Genomic DNA, 25,200 nt, shown 5'->3' on the forward strand with positions numbered 1-25,200 from the left:
ATTAATAATACCTTTAAAAAAGAAAAGTCTTTGTAACAGTAGCTACCGATAATACAGCTAATAGCTAATGTTGAGAACTTAAGGGCAATGAATACATTATGTCACTTGAGAAAACTTTAGGAGAAAAGAAGGAGTTGCATCTGGGAACAGGAAACCAGAGGTGAACATTGAGTAGGTGTAAGCACATTCTGGCTGATGGAAAAGATGATTAGGCTTTCAGCAGGTAAGAGTAGCAGGTGGGTGGTTTACAAGAAGATGGCCCATGGCAACATGAAAAGTTACCAGCAGATAAAGGTGTGGGCCGGCTGTGAGATCTGAGTTCAAAGACAAAACTTGTAAGAAGGCAAGTCTCCAGGCTCAGAGGAACTGAGGTGCTGGTTGTGTGAACAAAGTAGACACTCAGGAAAGGAAGATAATGTCAAGAACCCAGGTAATTAGCAATGGAATATAAATAGGGTTTCAGTCAGGACCACAACATGTGGCTGTGTAGCCTGTGTGATGCACAGCTCTGGGGGACGCTGTTGATTTAAACTACAGTATGAAAGGTACCTCCTAGATTGGTACAAGGCGTGAAGACCATTAAAATACTGGGATTATGATACTAAGATCAGAACAGATCCGCAACAAAATTGACATTATCATCATCCATCACCACCTCAACTGTGACAGTTGGCATTATGACAATGCGTTATGCTGTAGTGGCAAATTCACTGATTCTAGAAAGAATGAAAGGAAGTAGCCATGACAGATATTACAATTACCATTAAAATGAAGAAACAGAGACTCAGAATGTTCATTGACTTGCCCAAGATCTCAAAGGTAGTTAGTGGCAGAACAGGCACATGTACTCAGATGTCTCCTTCTGAAACCATTCTGTTCCCACTGTCTTAAATGGCTCTCAATGAGAATGAAAATTGTTCCCTGACTGAGCAGTGAGCCAAAGATATCATTATACCCATTGTAATTCTTTCATACTAACTGTATTTTCTCATTTTTTCAAACCCAGTTGGTAAACAAAGTCTCCCTGTAAGGGGATCTTCTGCTGTGTAACATTCAGACTAAACTTGTCCATATGGTTTGCTATTTTGTTATAGTGACTATTTGTTTAGACAAAACATGTTACAGAATTTATGGGATTTATGGCAGCTTACAAAAACACGTATAATACAAAATACAGTTGAATAAAAAGTAAGGAAATGAGGAAATTGAATTAGAAAGAAAATGAGTAAAGAAAAGAAAACATCCAGCCAAGAATGAAGTTAGTTCACAAAATAAATAAGGCACTCAATAAAGTTCTCTATATTTGCTGGAGATAGACCACAAATTTGGCTCTCAGCTTTTTAGCAGTCAAGAGTAAGAGGGAAAAGTGATTCACAGCATATAAAAGACATAATTATAAGCCAAACGGTGGCTTAGGAGAAATACAAGAATTCTTGGTAGTAAGATTAGAAAGTTATATTTTCCATTGTCCCATATAATGCTAATAATAGCCTCCAGGTTTTATAAGGATCTTATAATGTGTCAGGCATGATGCTAAGTGCTTTTAATGCTTTATCTCATTCAATTCCCTTAACAATTTCATAAAATAGATATTATTAGTATCACTTTTTTACAAATGGGGAAATTCAAATACGGAGATGTTAAGTCACTGCAGGAAACACAATTAGTGAGTATATAATTTGGGATTCCAACACAGTTCTGCTGACTCCAAAGTTATTCTACCACATGGCTTCCTTTTAGGAGCAAAACCTTGATTCAGTTCCTAAGTATCCTTCGTTATCCAATAGAATCCTTCAATACCCAATATAGTGTGGCCCCACTACTTTCTTCCTGCCACATAACTTTCTTTTCTTCATTGCACTTACCACCATCTGAAATGATGCTATTGTTTACTTATTTTATTGTCTTTCTCACTTTAGAATGTGAACTACATAATTGCAATAATCTTGTTTATCTTGCTACCCTTGTATCCCTAGAGTCTGCTTTATTTCCTAGGACCTAGGAGGCACTCAATAATATTTTTGATTAAATGAACATTTCAAGGAGCAAGGATTAGGTATACATTCAGAACTTTGCATGTCTGAGAATCTAGTTGTCCCTACTTATTCTTGGTTCCTTGAAGGTATTACTTACATATTCCTTTCCAGTCTCCATGACTTACACTGGTTACTCACCAAAAATATATTATTTCCTAGAACTCGGCTATTTTTCACAATCCAGCTTGGCATAGCCTTGATTTTATTCATTTGACCTTATAATTTTAAAAATTATCTTAAGAATATTGATGACACCATCATTTGTCACACCTAAAGAAAATTTTTAAAAATTCTTTTGCCCACAAAATATGATTGATGATTTTTAAAATCTTACATTCAAAATATTTTCCTAGTGGCCTGTTCAATATAGTCTTTTTTTTTCTTTTGTTTTTTTTTTTTTTTTTTTTTTTGCTATTTGCTGCCCAATAGTTCCTGCTTTAAAAACAAACAAACAAAAAAAACCCAAAACATAATATTTCTTAAAAAGAGAAAACAGCTTAATGGCTTAAAGCACAAAGAACCAACATGTACTTGTTCCTGGTTAAACACTTAATTCTTAGAAACTGTTTGTGAACATTCGGCCTATCTTTCAAAGTAGGTCTTTACTTTCTGTTTTCTTAGAAGTTATCCGGTGCTAACTTATTATTTCAGTTAAACGACTAGATTATATGAAAATGTAGACTAAATTGAAAGTTATGTAAAGTTGATGATGGCTTCTTGACTTATTTTTCTGGATTCAAATTGTCCAAATAGGGCAGATAGGAAAGGAAAGAAACAACTTGGGATATAAATAATGGCTGGATTATATTTTCACACTTCAAAAAAAAATTTAGAAAATGGTTACAGTATAAAATTATGATCAATCTACTTTATGAAAAGACAATGATAAATAGCTAAGGTGATGTGATTTGTGATTTATAATTAGAAAAAATATTTTTGGTAAGTTTCCAGTTCCTGGCACATAGCTCCTAAAACCCTGCAGTTTCCTATATAAGAGCAATAAGGGCATCATTTGTTATAGTATTCAGTTTTGGTGTCCAGTTCCTGAAATAATTCTAGAGCCTTAAAGGTGAAATGGGTGTCTTTTGTTATTCATAACAAGCCCTTTCAATCACACCTGAATTTATGTTAATAAGGTGACTTTTTGAAAGCCCCTAAGGATGGAGGCAAGTTGCCAAAAGATCCAACCAAGTGATTAGAGGAATAAAACTTTTAGTCTCACTCCCCAACCTCTGGAGAGGAGAAAGGGCTAGATGCTGAATAATCACCAATGTCCAATCACTTAATCAATCATACCTATGTAATGAAGCTTCCATAAAAACCGCCCTAAAACAGGGTTTGGAAAGCTTCCGGGTCGGTGATTACATGGAGGTGCTGGGAGAGCCGCACGCCTAGAGAGAGCATGGAAGCTCTGGGTCCCTTCCCACATACCTCGTCCTGTGCGTCTTTTCCATTCCCCTGTTCCTGAGTTACATCCTTTTAGAATAAACTGGTAATCTAGCAAGTAAAAGGGTCTGCTGATATTTCTAAGTAGAAAGTGTTAGAGCTAAATTAAGTTGTAGGGCACCCAGCTGGTGTCACAGACTTACTTGGCGTGGGAAACCCATCACATTTGGTGGCCAAAAATGTCACAAGTGAAGTGTTGAGAGTAATGTAGAGAGTAGAGAGAAAACACAGGACTTTTCCCTTTATATTTTGGTGTTAGCAGTGGGATTTCCTAGAATATTCCTGGCCTGTGGAAATGTGATTTTGGAAGAAAAGAATGAAAGGGCAGGAGATGAAACTTTGATTCCCAGGTGGCCATGTGGTCACCCAGGAAAAGCATGAAGCAGCAGCTGTGCTGCTCTCAGTTACTAAAAGTAAAAGTTACTAATGAGTAAGCTTCAGAACTTTGCCCAGGGAGAGACCTTTCCAGAGATTTTTAGCTCGTATGTTTTCGTAAAACAAGAGAAAGGAACAAACTGTTTCTACCATCTGAATTGTAGGGATCGTATTGAGAGAACTAAAGCATTTGCTAAACAGTGCCGATCCCATCATGCACAGGAGGGGCCAGATGCCCAGAAAACCCACGATAATTATCCATTAGCAGTTAGATTTTAAAGCAGAGCATAGTATAGTTTAAAAAAAAAAAAAAAACTAAAAAGAAAACCTATGCATGATTTATACGCATGATTAGAGAAAAACAGAAAAAAGAGAAAGAAAAGAAAGAAAAAGGGACACTCACAGACAGTGCTAGAGAAGAATTTTTAACAATTTGAAAATCAAAGGGCAATTTTTAGAGACTTGACAAGTAAGTATTTATCCCAAAGAAAACATACTCTCTTTGTTCATCTGCAGAGCCCATTTCTTTTTGCATTACATTATTGTGTAAATTTTAGGCTGCAACATAAAAAGACACAGTACTTTCCATCTTCCTCGATGAAAAGTACTGATATAGAACATTTTATATGCTCTTAATAGAATATCCTCTCTTTTTTTGGTCCTGCTAACTTCTTCGGTTACTTTAAATATTTCCTTTGCTTAAGATTCAAGGTCTACAGAACATACATAATTTGGCCAAGTGAAAAAAAATAGATCTCATATTACAATTATATAGAGAGTTCATATTTTCCCTTAAGATAAGCTCCCTAAATTCTCTCAATATTAATTAGGCAGTTGCAATGAAAAGAATATATATTTGATATATTCGATATTTATTTCTCCTTGTAATTAGCTGCCTTAAATCATTGAAAGTGTTGGGAATATAAGTCAATACATAAAACTATAAAATCTATTATACAATGCAATTTTTAGCAACTGGAAAAATGATGCTGTATAAAGATAATTAATGACATGAAAAGGTCTCCATAATGTAAGGTAAGTAAAAAAAAAAAAAAAATGACAAAGCCTTATGTATACAGATTCCACATTTTTGTAAAAAAAAAGTCTATACCCATCTATATAAAAGACTGTATAGATACATATATCAAGATGACATTGTTTCTAACAGTTAAGGATTACTTTTATTTCTTCTTTTTCCTTCTCTATATTTCTAAATATTCTAAAATTATTATTATTTATTATTATTATTATTTATGCTTACAGAACTTGGTCTTCCTAGGTGGTACCATGGACCATGGTTCCACTGTGGTGCAAACCCAGGATCTTCTGCATATAAAGCAGACGTGCTAACCGCTACACTATAGAACCATGTCCTAAATATTCTAAAATTATAAAAGTACATTACTTTTAGAGTCAAAACAAAGATATTATTAAAACATTCTCTGTAGATGAGGATAGTCAGTGTCCAATTAATATGATAACCAATTAAACCAGTTCTCTTGAGACTTCAGTCATCTTAATGTTGAGTCGAAATGATCCAAAACAAGCAGATGCACTAAGTGGTCCAGTGTTGAAACTTCACACAGACATTGCCTGAGCTTGACCTGTAACATTTCCAGCATGTGTTCGAGCATCCTCTTTGCTGCTTTAGTAGCCAGGAATGGAGAAAAGCAACAGATGGTGACAGTTAGGACTGTCAGAATGCCCAGCTCAAGAATGGAGTTTCTACTTCAAGATTATTTTTCAGGGGTACAATAATATCTAGAAAGTCTAAGCACAAAGCTTTGCAAAATGCAAATGTTTGGGATAAAAAGAAAGGTGATTATGTAAGATCCTACAGTTTAACACAAAGCATTTAGGGCAGCGGTCCTCAACCTTTTTGGCACCAGGGACCAGTGCCTCCATGAGAATCTAATGCCTGATGATCTGTGGTGGAGTTGAAGTGGTGATGCTAGTACTGGGGAGCAGCTGCAAATACAGATGAATTTTTGCTTGCTCACCTGCCTGCTGCTCTCCTCCTGCTGTGTGGCCTGGTTCCTAACAGGCCATGGACCAGTACTGGTCTGCAGCACAGGGGTTGGGGACCCTTGATTTCGGGTATGTTAAGAAAAGAGCAAAAATTTAACCAAATTTTTAAAGTAGATTACAAAAGTTATTTTTCTGGACTTTCTTGAAAATAAAATAGAATTTGACCCTATAGTTCCTTTTTTATTATTATTACTTATAGAATGGCCATCATGGATCTTTCACCTTTTACTCTCTGGCTCCAACATTAACAGCTAGCCAAAAACTGTTCAAGGATGAAGTGAGTACTTAAATTGGTCTAATCATAGGAATGCCCGGTATATTACTGAAAGTTGTGAAAGAGTCCATTTTTTTCCACTGAATATGAACGTGCAAGGATGACACTCCAGGAGTTTCAGGAAACCATGTTGAGATGAAGAGACAGAACCAGTCTGAGAATGAAGTCACCCCAGAGAAGGAGAGCTGAGAGATTGATCCTGATTGATTATTTGAGCCTTTGATAAATATCATACCTAAAGCTAGATATATTACAGAAGTGTCGTTTCTTGAACCATAAATTTTTTTCTAGTTTGGATTAGATTTCTTGTCACTTGTGAAAAAATATTCCTAACCAATAAACCTTTCTTAACATAACAGAATTCCAGTGGTAGCTACATAGATCAAACCTACCCTTTGGGACATTCACTACACAAACACAAAATTATGATTAAACCAAATTGTCCATTGAAAAAGTGTCCAACAATTATTTACCTACACCATATAACACACCAAATAATAAAATTTATTTACTGTGGCAGGCAATGAGAAGGTTGGTCTTTCAAAGCCCTTCACATTACATCTAGGAATTATCCCTTCATCCGTAAGGCGAAACTCAAAAACTGGTTAACAGCAGAACCAAGCCGAGGTTCAGGATGTAATGACCAGAGCTCAAGATGTAAGTGAAAATCAGAGTTATCCAAAGCTTTTGGCTTTAATAGTCTTCTAAATCAACAACCTGCTAAAAATATTTGTAAAGACTGTTCTGTGTCAAAAAACAGGTGAATGTCTGTCTGTGTGCTGGTCTTTGTGAGTGGTGAGTAAGACAAGAGGTTTTAGAATTCTAGGAATCTCACAGGAATCCCATCATCTTAGGTGCTCATAGAAGTCTTCCTACGGCCATAACAACTGATACTATATAATCTCTCTTCTTTTCCTCTCCCCTTTCCTTTCTCCCTCTCTCCTTCCCTCCTCTCTTCCTTTTTTCCTTCATCTCTCCCATTCTGTTTCTTTCACTCCTTTCCCCTTCCCTTCGCTTTCCTTCTTCTTTTTCTTTAATTCATTTTGCTTTCCTCAATTCCATCCTGTGGAATAAACTATAATCTCCCCACCCTTTATATTCCAAAGTCTTCTTGATCCCCATTTTTCTAAGATTTTTTCCCAGAATAGAATAGTCTTCATTTAGCAACCTGTGCTGAACTTGCTGAACTGGAAAGACCTGAAGCTGCTTCTACTCTACCATTTTCACTCACACCACTGGTACCCTCTGTCCTGATGTTGTGGCCTTGTGGCCTGATGAACATCCTAGGGATCTGGTGATAATAGCTGTAAAATTTCCAGCAGACATTTGGCTAAAGCTATTGTTGTTATTGTTGCTGTTGTTGTGTTGTTGTTTTGGCTTGTACCATAGCACTGACCTTGAAGACATTCATATTCTCTCTACGTTGAATTTGTACAGAAATCCTAATAACAGTTTCTTAATTGAGCTTCTGGAACATAATTAGCATTCTTTGGGATAAAAGAACATAATTGTCACTCTTTGGGATAAACATTTTAATTGTGCTGTCCTCTCCTTGGAATAAATAAACTACAGATTTTTCTGATTATAAAACAGAAGAAAAAGAAAAAAAAATCACTTGCGGATGAATGCTCTTATAAAATGCTTTGTGGAGGCAATCAGGAATTGGGAAAAGAAGAGAGACATATGCATCTTTCATTTCCTAGTTAAATTTCTCATTCTAAAACTCAACAATGTCAAGGGAGAGGGGAGAGAGGGGAAAAGGTGGGAGAGGGAGAGAGAGAGAATGAGAGAGAGAGAGAGAGAGAGAAATATAGGAGGAGAAAACAAGTGATCTCTCCCTCTGAGCTAGGAAGCTTTAGAGGTTACAAATACATTTTGGAGGTTGGAAGTTGCTTTTTACTCTAGCTGGAAAAAAACCTCAATAATTCCCCTAATTCAGGATATACTTATTAACAATGCTCATTTTGATATAAATTAAAGTACAAACTAATTCTTTGGTACCATTGCAATATTCCTCAACAAAATGGTCTGTATATATAATACATGTACACTCTGGCCATACAAACACACATCTGTTACTCTTTCAAAGTCATTTGGCCACCAGAATATCTTAGTTTCATCATCTACACTTCATTCTTGAGTCTCTTTTCTGGATAGAATGAACCTTCAAACCAGCTGATACTTGATTGAATGTTGACCCTCTGTTTTTTGAGTATGTTGCACATTATTGATTTATTTTAAAATAACCCCACTTCCTAGGTTTTCCTACTAAATCACCATGTGCGTTAAGTACTGAAAGTAGATTACAGGAAACATTAGCATAAGCAGTCGTTGTTGCAAGCTATCATAGCCACACAATGTTTAGAGACCAGATCAAGAGAGATTAGGGAAAGCTAATGCAGCAGTATCACCTATTACCTCCTTGTAATCATCATCCAAAAGAAAAAGCACAGCTTTTTCATGAATCTCCAAACGATAAGCTAAAAATGAAATGACATGTCAGAATTCCCCATTGATGCCTTTTATCCTTTGTAATATTAAGTTCACTAGATAGTACATGACCTTACATGATAGAACAGACCTTGTGAATTATAATTCGCAGGGACTTTAAGAGTTGATGACCATGGTTTATGATGGTCACTGGAAGAAATATCTGCCATGGACCCTAGCATTCACACAGCCATATCCAGATACAACGACGTCATTAACAGCGTTTATCTTCACTGAACAGAATACATGGCTTTCACCTTCAGAACATCTGTTACTCATGTAAATGCAAAAAACTTGTTCAAATATTTCAGGAAGCCAAATGACCCACATATTTTCTCTTACCAAGAGCTCATCTTGTGTTCTCAATTTATGATTTTTATTAAATTACTGACATTTCCCCTCAGACATCTCAAGCAAAACCAGAGACTCCATTTCATTTATTGCTATTTCTACCCAAAATGAAGACTGGATCCTAATAAATATTCCATGTATGGTAGTTGAAAGCATCAATAAATGGATCTTTGATTTTCAATACTAAGTAAAGCATCCTATAGGTGGCAGATGAAAAATTTTAAAAAGGAAAAAAAGCTTATTAAGTTTAATTACATTTGGTGCATAGAAAGGTTGTCAAAATGCAAACAGGGATTCATGAATTATTGTGACCTTAAAAGTCAACATTTTTGATTATATCTTGGGGGCAGAAATGCAATAGCAATCATTTAGCTACTGATCTGTAGTTTTAATGTGGATCCTCTTATTGTGATTTTAAACTTGAGAGGGACTATAGTCTAAATAGAATGTCAATGTCAGCATGTATTTAACTATGATACCTCCACAGATTGAGAACCTCTGGCCTGGGTTATACACCCTAAGGATGCAAGCAATGGAACCATCACATTGTCTTGATTAATAAATGGTGATGTTTGTCCAGCTATATTAGGAATATTACCCATCAGTTGCTCTCAAATTATCTTATTTACTTCAGTGACAGAAAACTACCTCTGGCCCAGAACACCACTTCCCTTTCAGTGGACTCTTCGTTTCTTGCAATTTGAGTCAAATGACCAGAAGTTCTTTACTAAGTATTATTTATTGATATAAACTGAGACTAAGATTTGTCTGCTTAGAAGAAATTATCACAGAAGGCAGGAGGCTCTGTATAGGATATGATTGCTATAATTGTAAGGTCTTCCTAAAGCAATTTTTAATTCAAATATTTATTAAACACCTACTATGCACCATGCACTGTGCTGTGCACAGAAGATACAGACAAGGTTTCTTATTTCATGGGCTTACATTCAAGAGGAAGCCAACACACAATAATCAAGCAACAAAAACCATCAGAGAATGAGAAGTGCTGTGGTAAAAAAAAAAAATCGTTGAGATCCAATGATAACTATTCACCATTAGGTTTTTTTTCTTCCCAACATCAAGCGCAGAAGAAAGCACCAGCACCAACGTCGGCATCAGTTAACTGTGATACTTACCACCACAATTATATTTGCTGCTGGGATTGGAAGGTTTTCCACTTCAAGATCTTGACCAGCTACAGCCAAAAGATTGAGAGATGGATCATATGCAGGTCTAGGAAATGCTGAATTAACAATTTGGTGGCGTTTGCTTATTTGAGCTCCAGCAGAGGAATGCTTATATATCTTTTGTGGAGCTACATCCAGGCTCTTCTCAATGTCTTGTGAATGGTGATAAATGAATGCTGGCTTCCCATTCTTTTTATGATGAATTGCCAAAACGTGATCATTATTTCCTGAAAAGCACCCTGAAAGGAAGAAGAAGCAGAAACAAAAGTCAAAGACCTTATTCAGCAAGATGAGTAGAAATATCTGATAGAGTTACCTATTCTTTGGAGGCTTTAAGACTTGTGAAGAATTTAGATCAGTTGGTCTCCATCTTTTTTCCCTGTCTCATTATCCCAAATAAATAGAAAACACTTGGTGGTATGGAGGGATCTCCGAGGCTTTAGGTGGACCGAAGTGGGTGTAGTTTGAAAACGTCCTGTTTATCAGATATTTTAATACCTCTTTTAGTCAGAAATTCCCTCCTTTATGTAAACCCACAGTTTCCACACCCTGTTGGTCTTTCATTCCTGGATGTCCTTCAAATGACAATGATTTATAGCATATTCAAGCTTTCTTCTCTTTAATTAATAGCATTTTATACCAATCTTATTTCATATTTATTTTATACTGGTTATATTATAGTTAACTATGTACATTTTTTAAATGCTTGTAGAATATTTTAAGCTCACTAAAGGCAGAAATCTGAGTATACTAACCGTAGTAGCAAATTCCAACTGTGCAACAATACCCATTTCTCTTTCTTAGTAATATGGCCATTCAGAGAAAGTAATACATTCACCTCTATTTCTTTTGATAGGTAAATATCCATTGACTTTTATAACTCCTATTTGTCATTGGTCACAGGAGGAAATAGATAACATATATACGTGAGTCAAAAAAAATATCACTAATTCAAACACCAAAGCAAACTTAAGATTTTCTATATAAGATGTTAAGCAGAACAAGCAGATCACATCACAGTGCCTAGCAACCTCAAGTACCCCAGATTTTCCCCTAGTATGTCTATGGTAACAGAAATTTGTACAAATATTGTTCTTAGAAAATAATCTCTTTTTACAAGAATTTTTTTCCTAATCTCTCACTATTTTCTTTTACTTCCCATATCTTGCAAGGAGCTTCAAGTCTTTTTTTGCATCTTATCTTTATGAACACATCCATTTCAATAGCACTGTCATGGCAGATATAATTCTCATACTACTGACCATTATAGATTCCTCTTTTTTATTAAGAAGGCCAGTCCCTCAGGTGAGAAACCCAAGTTCATTCAAGCATACAATGTGCCTTTCTGCAAACAAGTGACTATCTTTAAATGAGTACTTAAAAAGTCAACTAGGATAAAAATAGTACGTCCATTCTATTTCTTAACGCCAAGGCAAATCTCTTCATTGTAGCTCTTTACAAGGTCATACTAAGTTCTCTCGGAGAGGAGGGAGAAAAGTGCTTATCTTTCAGAAGTGTAGAAACTCTTCTAGGACACTACAATATCATTCAGTAAATTACTTTTAGTAAAATACTAAATGAATACTTGTGGTCAGAAACTTAATATGCATCTAAAACATTTTAGCACTATTCTCCATTAATAAAATCGTTGCAAGAATAATAACATAGAAGTACCCTGTTCTGAATTTCAAAATATTACATGTGTTCCTAGTGATGATGTCATTTCCAAATCCGAGAAACTCTTATTTCAGTCAGAGAAACAAAATTTACAGTTATTTCAAGGTCATTGCTGTCCAATCTTTGAAAATTATGATACCTTGATTGATTTTTAAAAAGTTACAGTCTACTTAACATGCTCAGGATGAAGACATGATGATTAGTTTCTATTACTACTTCAGAATTTACATGAAATGTAATTTCAATTGGAATGATCTGAAAAGCTAAAGTCACTGGTACCCAAAGATAATTCCCAAACTGTCATGGTGGGAAGCACTTGAGCTGACTAAAAAAATAACCTGTCTTTCTACTTCTAAATGAATGTTAAAAGCATATTGGTAAGACAATTGCTGGAGATGCTAGAAATATATGCTGGTCATACAGGGCTTGATGGAGGGCAAAAGCCAAAAAATGATCAATTCCTCTACTCTGGATTTGATATATACATTAAACAAGAAAGAAAGAAGCAGCTTGGATTTGATATATACATTAAACAAGAAAGAAAGAAGATCAGAAAATGAAGAACTGAAAATGACATGATTATCTTCAATCTTTTATTTTATACAGTGTCAATCACAGCAAACCTATTCAGAATCCCTTTATTTAAATAGAATATGTGAGTCCAGCTAACAAATGCATCCTATGCTAAAGTGGTTCTACAGGAAGTGTGAAGACAAATCTAATTTTAAGTGCAATTGAAACATAATTAAAATTCCCCAGCTTTATCCAGTTATATATGTGAAAGGACTTAGTCCCGCCTTGTCCTTGAGTGATGAGAACCAAGTTGACAGCATAATATTAGGAATCTCATCACAGCCATTAGGTAGGAACAAGATTCTCAAAGTGTTGTGCTTAGATTTCTGTATCATAATCACCTGGGATATTAAGATGCAGATTCTCAGATGCCACCCCTGAACTACCATAGCTGAATCTCTGGAGGTATAGCCTAAGAATCTGATTTTTTTTTAACTTAAATTTATTGAGGTGACATTGGTAAATAAGATTCAAGTGTACAATATTATATCATCTGTACATTGCATTGTGTACTCATCACCCAAAGTTTAGTCTCCTTCAGTTACCTTTTAATCAAATTCTTCTCATATTCAAACTCTGAAGTTTGAGGACTACTGAGCTCGCGTCTCGAATTAGTTTTGTCTTCTCTATCTTCAAATGCCACCACTCTATCACCTCCTTCACTTCAACATTATGAATACACGTAAGTCTACATTTTAGAAATGTTAAGATTGAGATGCCTACTCAATATTAAAGTGGAGATGTTGAATTAGAAGTTGGATAACTAAATGTGTAGTATATGGTTGGAGAGTGAGAGAGATTCATGAGTTATCCAATACAGATAAAATTTAAAGCCAAGAGACCAATAAAGAAGAACAGTGTATACAGGACAGAACACTGTAGAATAACAATATTTAGGTCAAGATGAAAAGCCAGCAAAGCTAACTGAGAAGGAATGGTAGTACAGTAAGGGGCAAATCAAGAAAGAGTGGTTTATGGAAACTTAAGAAAGAAAATATTTTAGAACCTGTATAGGGTATTAGACAGAATGTTTAGTAAATACCTTGTCAACTAGACTCATCTGAATTTAAAATAAAAGTAGTTTTATCATCGAGGCAACATATATATGAGAATAACCAGTTTTGATGGTCATAAAATTCCACAATTGAAATTTCATTCTGGATATGACCTCGATAATCTCTGAAGAGATCTTTAACAAAGGAAAGAGAAATGTATGAAATTGCAATGTTAAGTTGAAGTGCATTATGACTCATTATTTCAGATTCGGTATTGGTGATTCCTGGATGCACAAGGTAGAATGGCCTTGTATACACCCTCTCAGAATAAATCCTCATATTGCAAGTGTTTAAATCAGTAGCAATAACTTATGAAAAGAACAAAAGGATGAAACAGTAGTCTCTAAAGAGACCTGAGAAAGTGAACAATCAAAAAAGGGAAACTGTTCTGTGATCATTTTGTGAAGGGATAACCATTGTTTTTTAAAGTATTGCCAACACTTTCTTCTCTAGAAAGGAGACATAAATGGATAACATCAGGGAAGTCCCTTGGGAATTTTGACATGAGAAATGATGAGGTTTTCATTTGATTTGTAAACGCCTCTCCGGAAAAGTTAAAAATACACAGAAGTACCAAAGTTTACATAGAAAATGGCTATTAATAGTATTGAGAAAGGAAAGAAACATACTTTTTAAAAAGCAATGAATTAAGAGGTACAGGACCTAGATTCTAGTTTCAATTACCTCCCCGCCCCTCTCCTCTCATGGATCTGAACTTAAGCAATCTCCTCACCCCACTGAGCCTCAGTATTTTTCATCAGAAAATAAAGATGGTTCTTATATACCTAGGACTAGATTAGAAACGCACTTCAGTAAAAAGAAGCCCCAATTCAGTTAGATTTTACATGGTGTGGACTTTGGGAACTTATAAGAGCAGGGATTTCCAGGAGCAATATCCTTGGATATAAGGAGACTCATATTAAAGCTACTCTTCCAGTTAGTTGTTCTGTATCTCTTGGTAACGATAACCCAAGTGGTCACCACAGTATTAATCTCCGGTAAAAAGTCTTCACAGTAATAACACTGCATCTTCTGGGTGACCACTACAACCTTCCCAAGATGTGACAAATGAGGTCTGTTAACATAGCCTCCCAGGTATAACATGCTCACTCCTACTAATCTTAACAGCAAATTACAATGGTGTTTTGAAAGAGTCCATTAAGGCTCTGTCTATATATTAAGCCAGCTTTATAAAATTCAGTCTATGTGACTTAGTTGTTCTAACAACATATGTATAATGTGTGTATTTGTATGTACAAACATTTTTTTTTTGTTTTGTATCCTGACACAAAATAACAATTGGCAAAATAGTTTATCTTCAAATCAGCTATTTTGTCATAAAAAGTAAATAACATAAGGGTCTCTCTAAGATAACAATGATTGAATTTAAATTACTGGTAACCCCTGCCCGGGACTTGGATAAGCTTGTACTGAAAGAACACCTCCTTTGAGGAATACTTTTCCTAAAATCTAGTTTATGAACTGGTCACTAGGATATAAAAACATAATCCCATGAGGAGGTACTGCATCATTCTCGAATAGCATCTAAATGCTCCACAAGTTTGGCCCATGATGTGTCTAGTATACCTGTAATAAAAATTAAAAATCAACACCAAAGTAATTAGTCTATTTTTATACAGCTGGCTCTATTCTCCTCTATGTAGGAGAAGATCTGAACCCTAAAAGAATAACAAATGATTTTAATTAAGGCATCTTGTAAACTTTTCCTGAACGTTCTTTGATATAAACACTCCACATTTCCCAAATATTTTATTAGGAAATGCCATTTCTACTCCTACTTCTAGCCAAGTGCAACTCCTCTAGGCATCTCTTACTTGTTCCTATTGCTCTCATCCATCGAAAATTGAGCTGCACAGTGGAAAGCTTTTTGGGAGTCACAGAATTGACAGCCATTGCAGGAAAAATCCACTGTGTGCTATCTGCTGGTGGTAAAATTACAATGAAAGGGTTTCATGTTTCCTGATTTTTGCCCAGCTTTCACAGAGTTATTTTTCATTTGATAAATATATATTCTAGAATGGAACATAATACAATTAGGACAGCATCATTTGAGACAATGTGACTAGACATAAGTCATGAAAAGGAAATAGGGTTAAGACCACTGCCTTCAGACTGATGGAGGAAGTGAGATTTATGTCAGCTCAGACAGAAGCTGTCAGCTGCCCCCCAGTTCCTGAGAAACTGAGTCAAAGGATGCTTGAAGAGGAAGTTGGCAAGAGTGAAATGCTACTATCTCTTAAATTCTACATAGCTATTAAGAGATATTCATCAAGATGTTTGCCCTCAGAGGAAATGCAGAAATTGAGAAAAATGATCATGGTAGATTAGAAATTATATTAAAACATAGCAAAACGAACATTAGAACATACAAAACATTAGAACATTAGAACATTAGAACATACAAAAAATTAAAATATAGCCACAGTAATGATAATTTTAGAGATATAAAAGCCCAGTTATTAGGTCAGAAGGAAGGTGAGGCAGGAGCTCCACAGCGGCCCCTTAAAGAGATCCCTTCCCTGGTCTCCTTTGCCTGCGTTAAGAAATTTGAAGGGTACTTGGTAGGTCCTTCAGGTCAACACTTCTACTCCATCCTGTTCTAGTCCCTTCATCCATCATTTCAAATTAATGCCACTGGGCTAGGGCACTGTTCTCTCATAATTCTCTAGCAAAATGAACATCTGCTGGGGAAAGACCATCAAATTAACAGCTATTCTGATCTGGAGTAGATCGTGTGTCACATCCTTTCTAAAATATAGCTAGTTGAGAAGAGATCTTTCCTGAAATGGGGAGTAAGAACTACACACTTTAATTGGAGTAGAGAGGAAAGAGAAAGTTGGAGATGAAGGAAGGCTCAGCCTGAGCACACAGCTCCAGGGAGTGAACTTCAAGACATCGGGGGCTGGAGCCAGGGTGGGAGGTGGAGCTGTCAGCAGCGGTTGCTGATGCTGCAGGGTGAAGCATGGGGGACCAGAGGCACTTTTGCTTCAGGAACAGGACAGGCCTGAATTGGAGGCATGTGCTCTGTACCCGCTGGGCATTTATGATGACTCATTAGAACTTAAATCTAGGGACAACAGGATGCCTGGTTCCCAGAATGCATGCAAGGAAACTCTGATTTCATGACACACACCCTCTCCCCTGTCACACACATACATCAAAGGTATGTGGACAGGGTTTTCAAAATGGGATACGAAAACCAAGCAATGCTATTTTCAAGGTTTATGTGGACATAGAGAGAGTTCAGCATTACAAGTAGGATATCTTGGCCCCTGTTGGATGTTGTACATTCAGACTGAGTGGAACAGCAGGAGTGATGATACTACAAATCCTACCTGAGTCCTGAGGTTGAGATACTTCACCAGAAGGGCTGCCAATGATCACAGTGCCTCTGATGGTTATAGGATTTTTTTCTTATACTTCAGCTTGGAGAACAGCATTTATTCCTTCCAACACAAACTTGCTAATTATGAACAAGGCAAAGTTTCTATCAGTGTTTTTAAAAATGAGGGCATGCCAGTTTGATTTTTATAGCAGATACTCTTTACAAAAAAAGGCTTGAGAGTGATTTCTTTTTAATGGACTAATAGTCATGCATACATTTTTTCTTTTCAAGTTTGGGAGCTGAGATATAGAACCAGTAAAAGCTTTCACATGTTAATATGATAATTCTTATAGCTACTATCTATTGAATATACTTAATGTTCCAGCCTCCATGCTGTAGGGCCTTATGCATTAGCTCTTTAAATCTTCAGACCACCCTATGAGGTAGTTACTATGGTAGTTTTTCTGCTGAGAAAAGGGAGGCACAGATAATTTAAACAGTATATAGCAGAGGTGAGATTCAAATCCATGAAGTTAGATTCTAGAGCCTAAGTTTTGTTGTTGTTTTTTACTATGCTATATGATTTAGAGTATATTTTTACTGTTTCTAAAGCATGAGCATGCCATTTCAGAACATACTTTCTATCCTAAAATGTAAAATGATTATCTTATAGAAGCACCTAGTATAGAGTTTAAAACATCATAGGGTCTGCGGCCATGCCACCCTGAACAAGCCCCATCCCGTCTGATCTCAGAAGCTAAGCAGGGTCGGGCCTGGTTAGTACTTAGATGGGAGACCACCTAGGAAAACCAGGTGCTGTAAGGCATAAAAAAATAAAATAAAAAAATAAGGGATTGTAAACTGACAAGGTCTTTGCAATCTGTGAGATCAACGAAGGGTTGCTTTGCCTCAAAAAAAAAAAAAAAAATCATAGGAATTTAGGAAATACTCATTTGTATTTTCCTTCTTATAATGAAATCTATTTGTTTCTTCTCTATGAAAATCAATGTTTATCTTGAGAGAAGATCCTTTTATTATATTTCCATAACTTCAGTTAATGCTCAGATTGAGTATGATAATATTTATAATTCAAGAACTCTCAATATCATTTCCAGTTTCAGAAAACAAATCACCCAAAATAACCAGTGGACACCTGATGGGAAATCCTGATACTCTCGAGATTCAGAGGTGTCCAGGGATGCCAAGAGCCATGCCCAACTGGACCACACTTGCGAGTGCCTGTGAGAATTCCCCTGGGGAGCGTCTTAACCGTCTGCAGGCACTGAAACAGCTGCCTGACTGTGAACTTGGCTTTGCATAGAGGAGAGTAGCACCGTGGAAAAGTTTCTACAATTGAATTCTAAGTTTTCTGATGGATGGTAGGTTTCCAAGGGAGCCAGACTGGAGCCATACATAATAGATCACCTGAGATAAAATCAGCATGAGAGAAGAGTCTTGGCAGATCAGGTGCTGATAAGTAACAGGGCCTAGATATAGGGTCTTCCCACCTCTATGTTCCCTCCCTGCTTTCCCTTTACATTCAAACAGCCCTGTTTCTCCAATGTGCACAGAACCATAGGCAGCCTTCCATGGTGACCTGGAGCCTGATGGTCTTAGAAGCTCCATGGGTTACAAATAGTGAGCAGGAGAATGTCACTGGGTCAGTAGAGAAGAAGCATTGCCAGAGCAGCAATCCTACAGGAGGCCTATAGAGCTATGAGTTGCAGCCAGGGTCACATGCTTGAACCTCTCACCCTTTGGGAGTCCCTAGAGAGACTAATTAGGGAGGTGGCTCCTAGGATAAGTCTGGACTACTTGCTAAGAGAGGTGGGAACTAGATATTTTAAACTTGTGGCATTTATGTAAATGTTACACATTTTCACCAGCTATTGGGTAAACCCAAGAAAAACCTGTATTTCATATTCATTTAAATAGGGATTTTGCTGAAGATATGATGCTACACACCATGTTTAGATGGAGCTTTTAGGTAAGGTATTGGGAGATTGCGGAATAGGTGGATTTGTTAGCGAGGAAGATGTCAAACCATTTTATTGAGGGAGTTGGCGGCACAGGGGGTCACTGAAGAAGGGCTGGGAGGAGAATGAGATCTGACATCTTGGGCCCAGTCTGGATCTCTCCAGCCTCTCAGTGCCCAAAAGCTATAGGTGGATGTCTTAGAGCTTCACAATCCACTATAAACCTGTCCATTTAGTTCGGCTCATGATCATAGTAGAGCCCAATTAAAAAAAACAGTTGGAATCCAGAAGCTCTTGGGCATATGTGCTTCTCTAGCATTGGCTCAAACACAAAAAGAATGAGAAATTGCTCTAACATACTAGTTAAGCATTGATAATCCAACCTCTCCCACCCATAATCAAATAATACCTAACATTTATATGGTACTTACTAAGATGCTGCAGTTTTACATACATTATCCTGTTTAGTACACAATAACAACCCTATAGTTGTATAGTATATTGTCTCCATTTTAAAAAGAGAAAATTGAAGCTTAGAAAAATTGAAAGATTACAGAGCTGGTAACAGAGCCAGAGCACACCTGGATTTGAACTTGACCATAGTATCCATGCTCTTAACTACTACAGTATTCTGCTATGGGTTATCTAAAAACATGGCATTTTCCCCTCTATTTCAATTTTCTCTTTTTAGCTATTTCATTTTCTTCCAAGGATAACTTAAAAACTAACATGAATCAACAAGACAAAGAAAGTAAAATGCTTATAACTAAAAACTACACCTTCATAATTCATGGATTGATGGCCTTTCAAATGAACTCTCCATCTTATGTTTGTCATACTTTGTGCTGATCATCTTTCCCAGACAAATTAAAGTAATGCAGTGATGGGAGCTGACCCTGTACAGTTATGCACACTGCTTCATTTCCTTCCAGTCACCATCAGGAACTGGATCATTACTACAGTGAAAATAGCAGAAGAGTCCTGCTCTGTACATGTTGCTGTACATGTACAACAGTGAATGCCTGTGAGATGCTCTTACTCTATGCTTATTTAGTGCTTTTTTCCAAAAAATCAGTAGTTTAGGGTTGCTTTAAGCCACTCTGCATATTTTAGTCAGAAAACGGACATTGCTTCAGTTCTGAATTAAAAAAAAAATTCATGTCCCCACTGAACTTGATATTTATTTCACTACAATTAAAAAATATTGTCTGTACTACTGCTTCATGTAAACAAGTAGTTTTGCTTTGTTTTTGGTCCATAATTGACGTGAACATCTTAATAAACTGAAATAGAGATTTGATTCTCAGAAAAATCTAGATATCTATTTGAATGTAAAGTGCTAATATTCCCAATATAAATTTGCTAATTGTCATTCTGTTGCAAATATCATTGTAATAATAGACACTTAAAGTTACATTATTTGGTGAGTAAGCATTATGAAATTTGATCATAAAATAATATTTTACCATTAAATAGTTTTCTTCAAAGCTATTAAAATCCTTTATGTCAGGAAATATCAATGCTATCCTGTGTCAGCATTCGCAAGTACTTTGAAGATGAAGAATGTACTCATAGGCCAAGCAGGATCTTTCAAATCCCTCATTTAAAGGGAAAAATGGCTTTCTCTACCTTTTATATTTGACTTTACAAAAAGCTTTTAAAAATTTTAACTATAAACTTACCATAAAACATAACATCCCTGTTATCATTAATTCTAATGGCAACGAATGGGCTTTTGATGTATGATCACATTATCTCATGAAAAAGTGACTTTCTATAATTCAGAAACCAGTCTCCATTCTTCAGGTGTAAGCATGTCTCCTGTAAAAAAAAAGTGTGGGATCCAAAAACTTTATGGTTTTATAAAGACTGTCTATACATAAAAAGAGAAAGAAAATATGTACAACCATCCAAATACTCAGAAATTTTTGTGATGGTTTTGTTTTGTTTGGGGAAGCAAGGAAGGGTTGGATTATTTTTGGTCTTGATTTATTGAACCCACTGCCTCACACTCCCACCTGATTTGAAATGTGTAAGTGGTTCATGTTTGCTGTTACAGGATTGATAATAATCAGTAATCAAGGTTGAGTTCTGGGTCTATTCCTTTGGATACAGACATCATGCTATTTACCTTATGTAATTGTTTGAGCTCTTTAAAATAAAGACATTCATTTCATTCCCATCCTGAAGTAGTAGTAGAAAATCACACAGGAATGTGTGTCCACCTAGGAGAAGTTCAACATACAACTCTACCACAACTAGCATCATGCCCATGGAACACAAACTTACCTTAGAGATTATTTTTAAGTGAAAACTTTTCTGTCTCATTTCCACTTCGTTGTAATCAATAAATGTAAGCTGGATTGAAGGAGCAGCAGTAAAGTCAATTCTACTCTTTATGGCCATGAAAATGAGATATAATCTCTTTATCAATGTAAATTAATTTATCATAATTTATTTTGCCAAATACATCCTGAATACATTTATTCATTTGCTGAACATTTATTGATGGTACACTAGGTAACAGGAACAGTTCTAGGGAATAGGTATACAAAGATAAAAGCTACAATCTTGTTATTGTCCTCAAAAAGCTTCAATATTCATAAACAAATAAACAAAATGGAAACAGACTAATAAGTACAGAAAGCAAACTGGTGATTGCCAGATTGGAATGGGGCTGAGAGGCTGAGTGAAAAGGTGAAGGAATTAAGAAGCGAAAATTGGTAATTACAAAATAGTCACAGGGATGTGAAGTACAGTATAGGGAATGTAGTCAGTAATATTGTAATAACTATACATAGTGTCAGGTGGGTACTAGGCTAATCAGGGGGATCACTGGTAAATTATATAAATGTCTAACCAGTGATTCTATACACCTAAAGCTAATATAAAATAATATTGACTATAAACTCTAATTGAAAAATAAAATTTTTTTATAAAGCTTCAATATTCAGGTTAAACACATAGGGCCCACAAGGAAAACCCAGGAAAGCTACTCAAATGAGGCCATATGTCAAAGGAAAGGTTCTCAAACTAGGCAATGCCAGACCAAGGTTTGAAATTGGAGAAAGAGTTATCTTCAAAAAGAAGCAGAGTATGGATATTTCAGATAGATGTAACATTACATGACAAGAATGAGAGGCATAGCAAACCAAAAGAAATAGTCTAAGTATGATCATAGTGTGCAAAGAAGGACACAATGACAGGAAAAAGGAATGGAGTTAGGAAAGACCTGATAGTGAAAGACTTTGCCATGCTAATGAGTTTGGGTTTTATTCTAAGAGAAAAAGGAAATAGATGTATTAAAGAATTTTACAACGAGAGAATATGATCTAAAAAAAAAGTATGCTTTTTAGAGTTTTACTTCTGACATTATTATGAAGGATGAGTTGATATTAGGTTATTGTAAGATAATATATAAGAAACAAGGACCTCGCTTTTTTTATGTTTAATATTAGAAGTATTTGGGGTTTTTGGAAGTTTGATGATGTTTTTGTGACCAGAAGTATGCCATAGGAACTTTTCTTTATCTCAATTAGCCTAATGATTTATTTATATCAATTAGACCTCTAGTGTATCTGGGGAACAGCCTCCAAGTTCTGGCTCTACCTTGGCCAAGACTTTATCTTTAGCTTTAGTTTATCTCGCTTTGCTCATCTGTGTAATGGGTGGATTGGACTTCATCAAAGGATCCCCTTAGGCCTTTTCTGGCCTTATACACCATTTCTCTCAAAGTCACAAGGTCCAAGGACCCACTGACGATGTTAAGTGAGAACTTACCGTATTTTCAGGCACTGTATAAAAAATACGGTCCACATTTCTATGGGTTCTATCTTCCTAATAGTTCCTGAATCTGCCCCCTTTCTAGCCCCAGGGAGGTTGTATAGAAAGAAAAGGAAAAAAAAGACCAAGGACACATAAATTCCAGGGCACTAACCATTAAATAACACTCAAAAGCAGACTTAAAAGTACAAACTAAGGAAAGGTTAGTGAGATAAGAGGGACTCTAGGAAGTAATAATTATGCATAGAATTCAGTGAGGAAAATTTTCAAAATCCAGAAAGAGATCAAATTAGAAAAATGCTGTAAATATTCATTGGTAAGAAGATGGTTGGTCATCTTAATTATGTTCAGCAGTAGGATGATAGGATGAAAACTGGAATTGGTGGAGAGGTAGATGAAGAACAAAGAGAAAGCTGAATGTGGATCATATGCATCCAGAAGTTTTACCAGGTGCTCATCATGGTGTTAGGAATGTGTGACCTCCTATGTACATATGTCCATGTCTCTTAAATGCTAAAGAGGCAGACAGGTTTGTTTCAGTGCCTTAAACCCTGCTTGTCATTTAGCTGTATGAATCCTTTCATATAGCCATTCCTACATGTAAAAGGCATTTTACTAAGAAGTGAAAATATAGCCAACCAGCACGTCATCTGAGCTACACAGCACCGGGCAATCAGTTCGAAGGACTTTGCCATTGAGTTGATTGGTAGTTCTGGTCTCTTGCAAGCAGATCCTTTGTTGCCCTTCAGTTCACAATAGTAGCCAAGTCCGTTTGAAGAACTGTGTTCCTGGGCCTGCTAAGCTCCTAGGGAGCAACTTGAATTTTGGATAAATGAGCTCTGTTGAAGTCCATTCTGCAAGTGGCTAAATTGACTACGTGTGTCCTGCATGGGCTCCAAGAAGAAATAAATGCAAAAAAAGTAGATCAGAAATATCACTGTGTTGTTTTTATTTATTCAACCTACTTATTTAATCTTTAGTAGCTTTTATGCCACGCCCTGCCCCCAGGTACTAGGTTAGGCAGGATCTGCAATAGATATAGCAGTAAAACAGACAAATATCTGTGCCTTCAAAGAGCTTACATTTTAATGGAGAAAGGAGGGACCCCAATAGACAAAACAAATAAGTAAAATACTTGGTATGGTAGGTGATGAAAGTCCTCTGGGAAAGAAATAAAAGCAGGGAAGGAGATTGGAGTGGGTTTTTTGGGGGGATAGGGGGGTAGGGAGATGAAATATTAAATAAGATAGTAAGTGAGGGCCTCACTGAGAAAGTAACATTTGAGTAAATACCTAAAATGGAGAAAGAATGTTTCAGGCAAAGAAAACAGCAAAATGTATGAGGTGGCAAGTGCCTGGATTTTCTTAGAACAGAAATGTGGCTGGAGAGTGACAAAAAAATGAAAAGGAGAGCAGTGAGAGTTGATATCACAAAGATAATTGGGGGAGAGAATATATTGAAACCTGGGCCATTTTAAGGACTGTGTTGAGTAATTTCGAACAGGAAAAACTAATTCTGGAGTTCTAAAGGACTCTTCTTTGAGAAAAACATCTTAAGATTTCAAATAACATTTTCATATTGGTCTACCCTTTCTTTTGAGGGTGGTGCTTCCTGGATCCTCTTGGTCCCATTGTAGAAACCCTTTTAGTCTAAAGAAATTGACTATCACTTCTCTGAGAATGAAGAGGCTTCTCCAGAAGATTCACTGAAGGCAGTCTTTGTGCCATCCAGAAAGGCTTATAGTAAGATCAATGTGGAAATTTGAAAAAAACATTTTCCAGAACTTGAGGAGAGAGTAATGCATTGAATTCATTTTTTTTTTTTATACAAAACCTTCACTAGGAAAAATAAAGCTTTCACGTGAGAATTTTTAAGATATTCCGACTTTCATTCCTTTGCAACTAAAATACTACTCAACAAATGCCATCTCTTGAAACAGAATATGATTTTTTTGGGCAAAGAAAGAGAAGAAACACTGAATAAGCTCTTTGTGGGTCTTCCACATAATATATTTTTTTTACCATCCATATTATTGGGGTAGCTTTTAGTTACCTTCTTGAATATTCTTGAAGTGGTCTTTTCAACTGGAGTTTATGTATTACATTAGCTCACAGAGGAGTAAAAACTGTGAGGACAGTTAGATAAAAATAATTTGGCATCACTAAGTCAATGGTGGCCTCACTATCAGAACCAGTGTTTAATTTTATATAGTATGCAATCACAGGTCTGGAAACTTGGGTTTTCATTCTGACTATGCTGTTAACTGCCACTTTACTATATAAAGTAAATACTATCCAACATTTACTGAATCTTAGTTTTCTCACCTGGACAGAAAGCAGTTGGATGAATAATAATTATAACTTTTCTTGTTAAAAGCATTTATGAAAATCAGCTGCCATGGATAGAGTTGTGTCCAGGTTCTCTAAAAAGCTCAATGCTCAGAAATTCATTAGGATTATCATACCCAGAGATGTTAACTACATGGCATAGTACTACACTTCCCCATTTTTGTTCCCATAGACATTACAAACAGACCACAATACTTATCCCTATTGAGTCAATCAGAACTCAGCATTGATCAGAATCCTTAAAAAAATATATAT

At 36.1% G+C, this 25,200-nt stretch overlaps 1 protein-coding gene and 1 pseudogene across 1 annotated transcript in view; one reads left to right on the plus strand and one right to left on the minus strand.

Moving 5' to 3' along the window:
- The window catches only part of PTPRR (protein tyrosine phosphatase, receptor type R), a 223,204-nt gene that overhangs the window by 194,874 nt on the left and 3,130 nt on the right, over window positions 1-25,200 (minus strand). The window contains exon 2 of the mRNA XM_006923740.2: window positions 10,137-10,426. Within this exon, the coding sequence (XP_006923802.1) occupies window positions 10,137-10,426 (290 nt within the window). The remainder of the gene's footprint in view (window positions 1-10,136; window positions 10,427-25,200) is intronic.
- LOC112472371 lies at window positions 17,545-17,663 on the plus strand (annotated as a pseudogene).

The sequence above is a fragment of the Pteropus alecto genome, unplaced genomic scaffold (genome assembly GCF_000325575.1).
Source record: "Pteropus alecto unplaced genomic scaffold, ASM32557v1 scaffold76, whole genome shotgun sequence".
Classification (NCBI taxonomy): domain Eukaryota; kingdom Metazoa; phylum Chordata; class Mammalia; order Chiroptera; family Pteropodidae; genus Pteropus; species Pteropus alecto.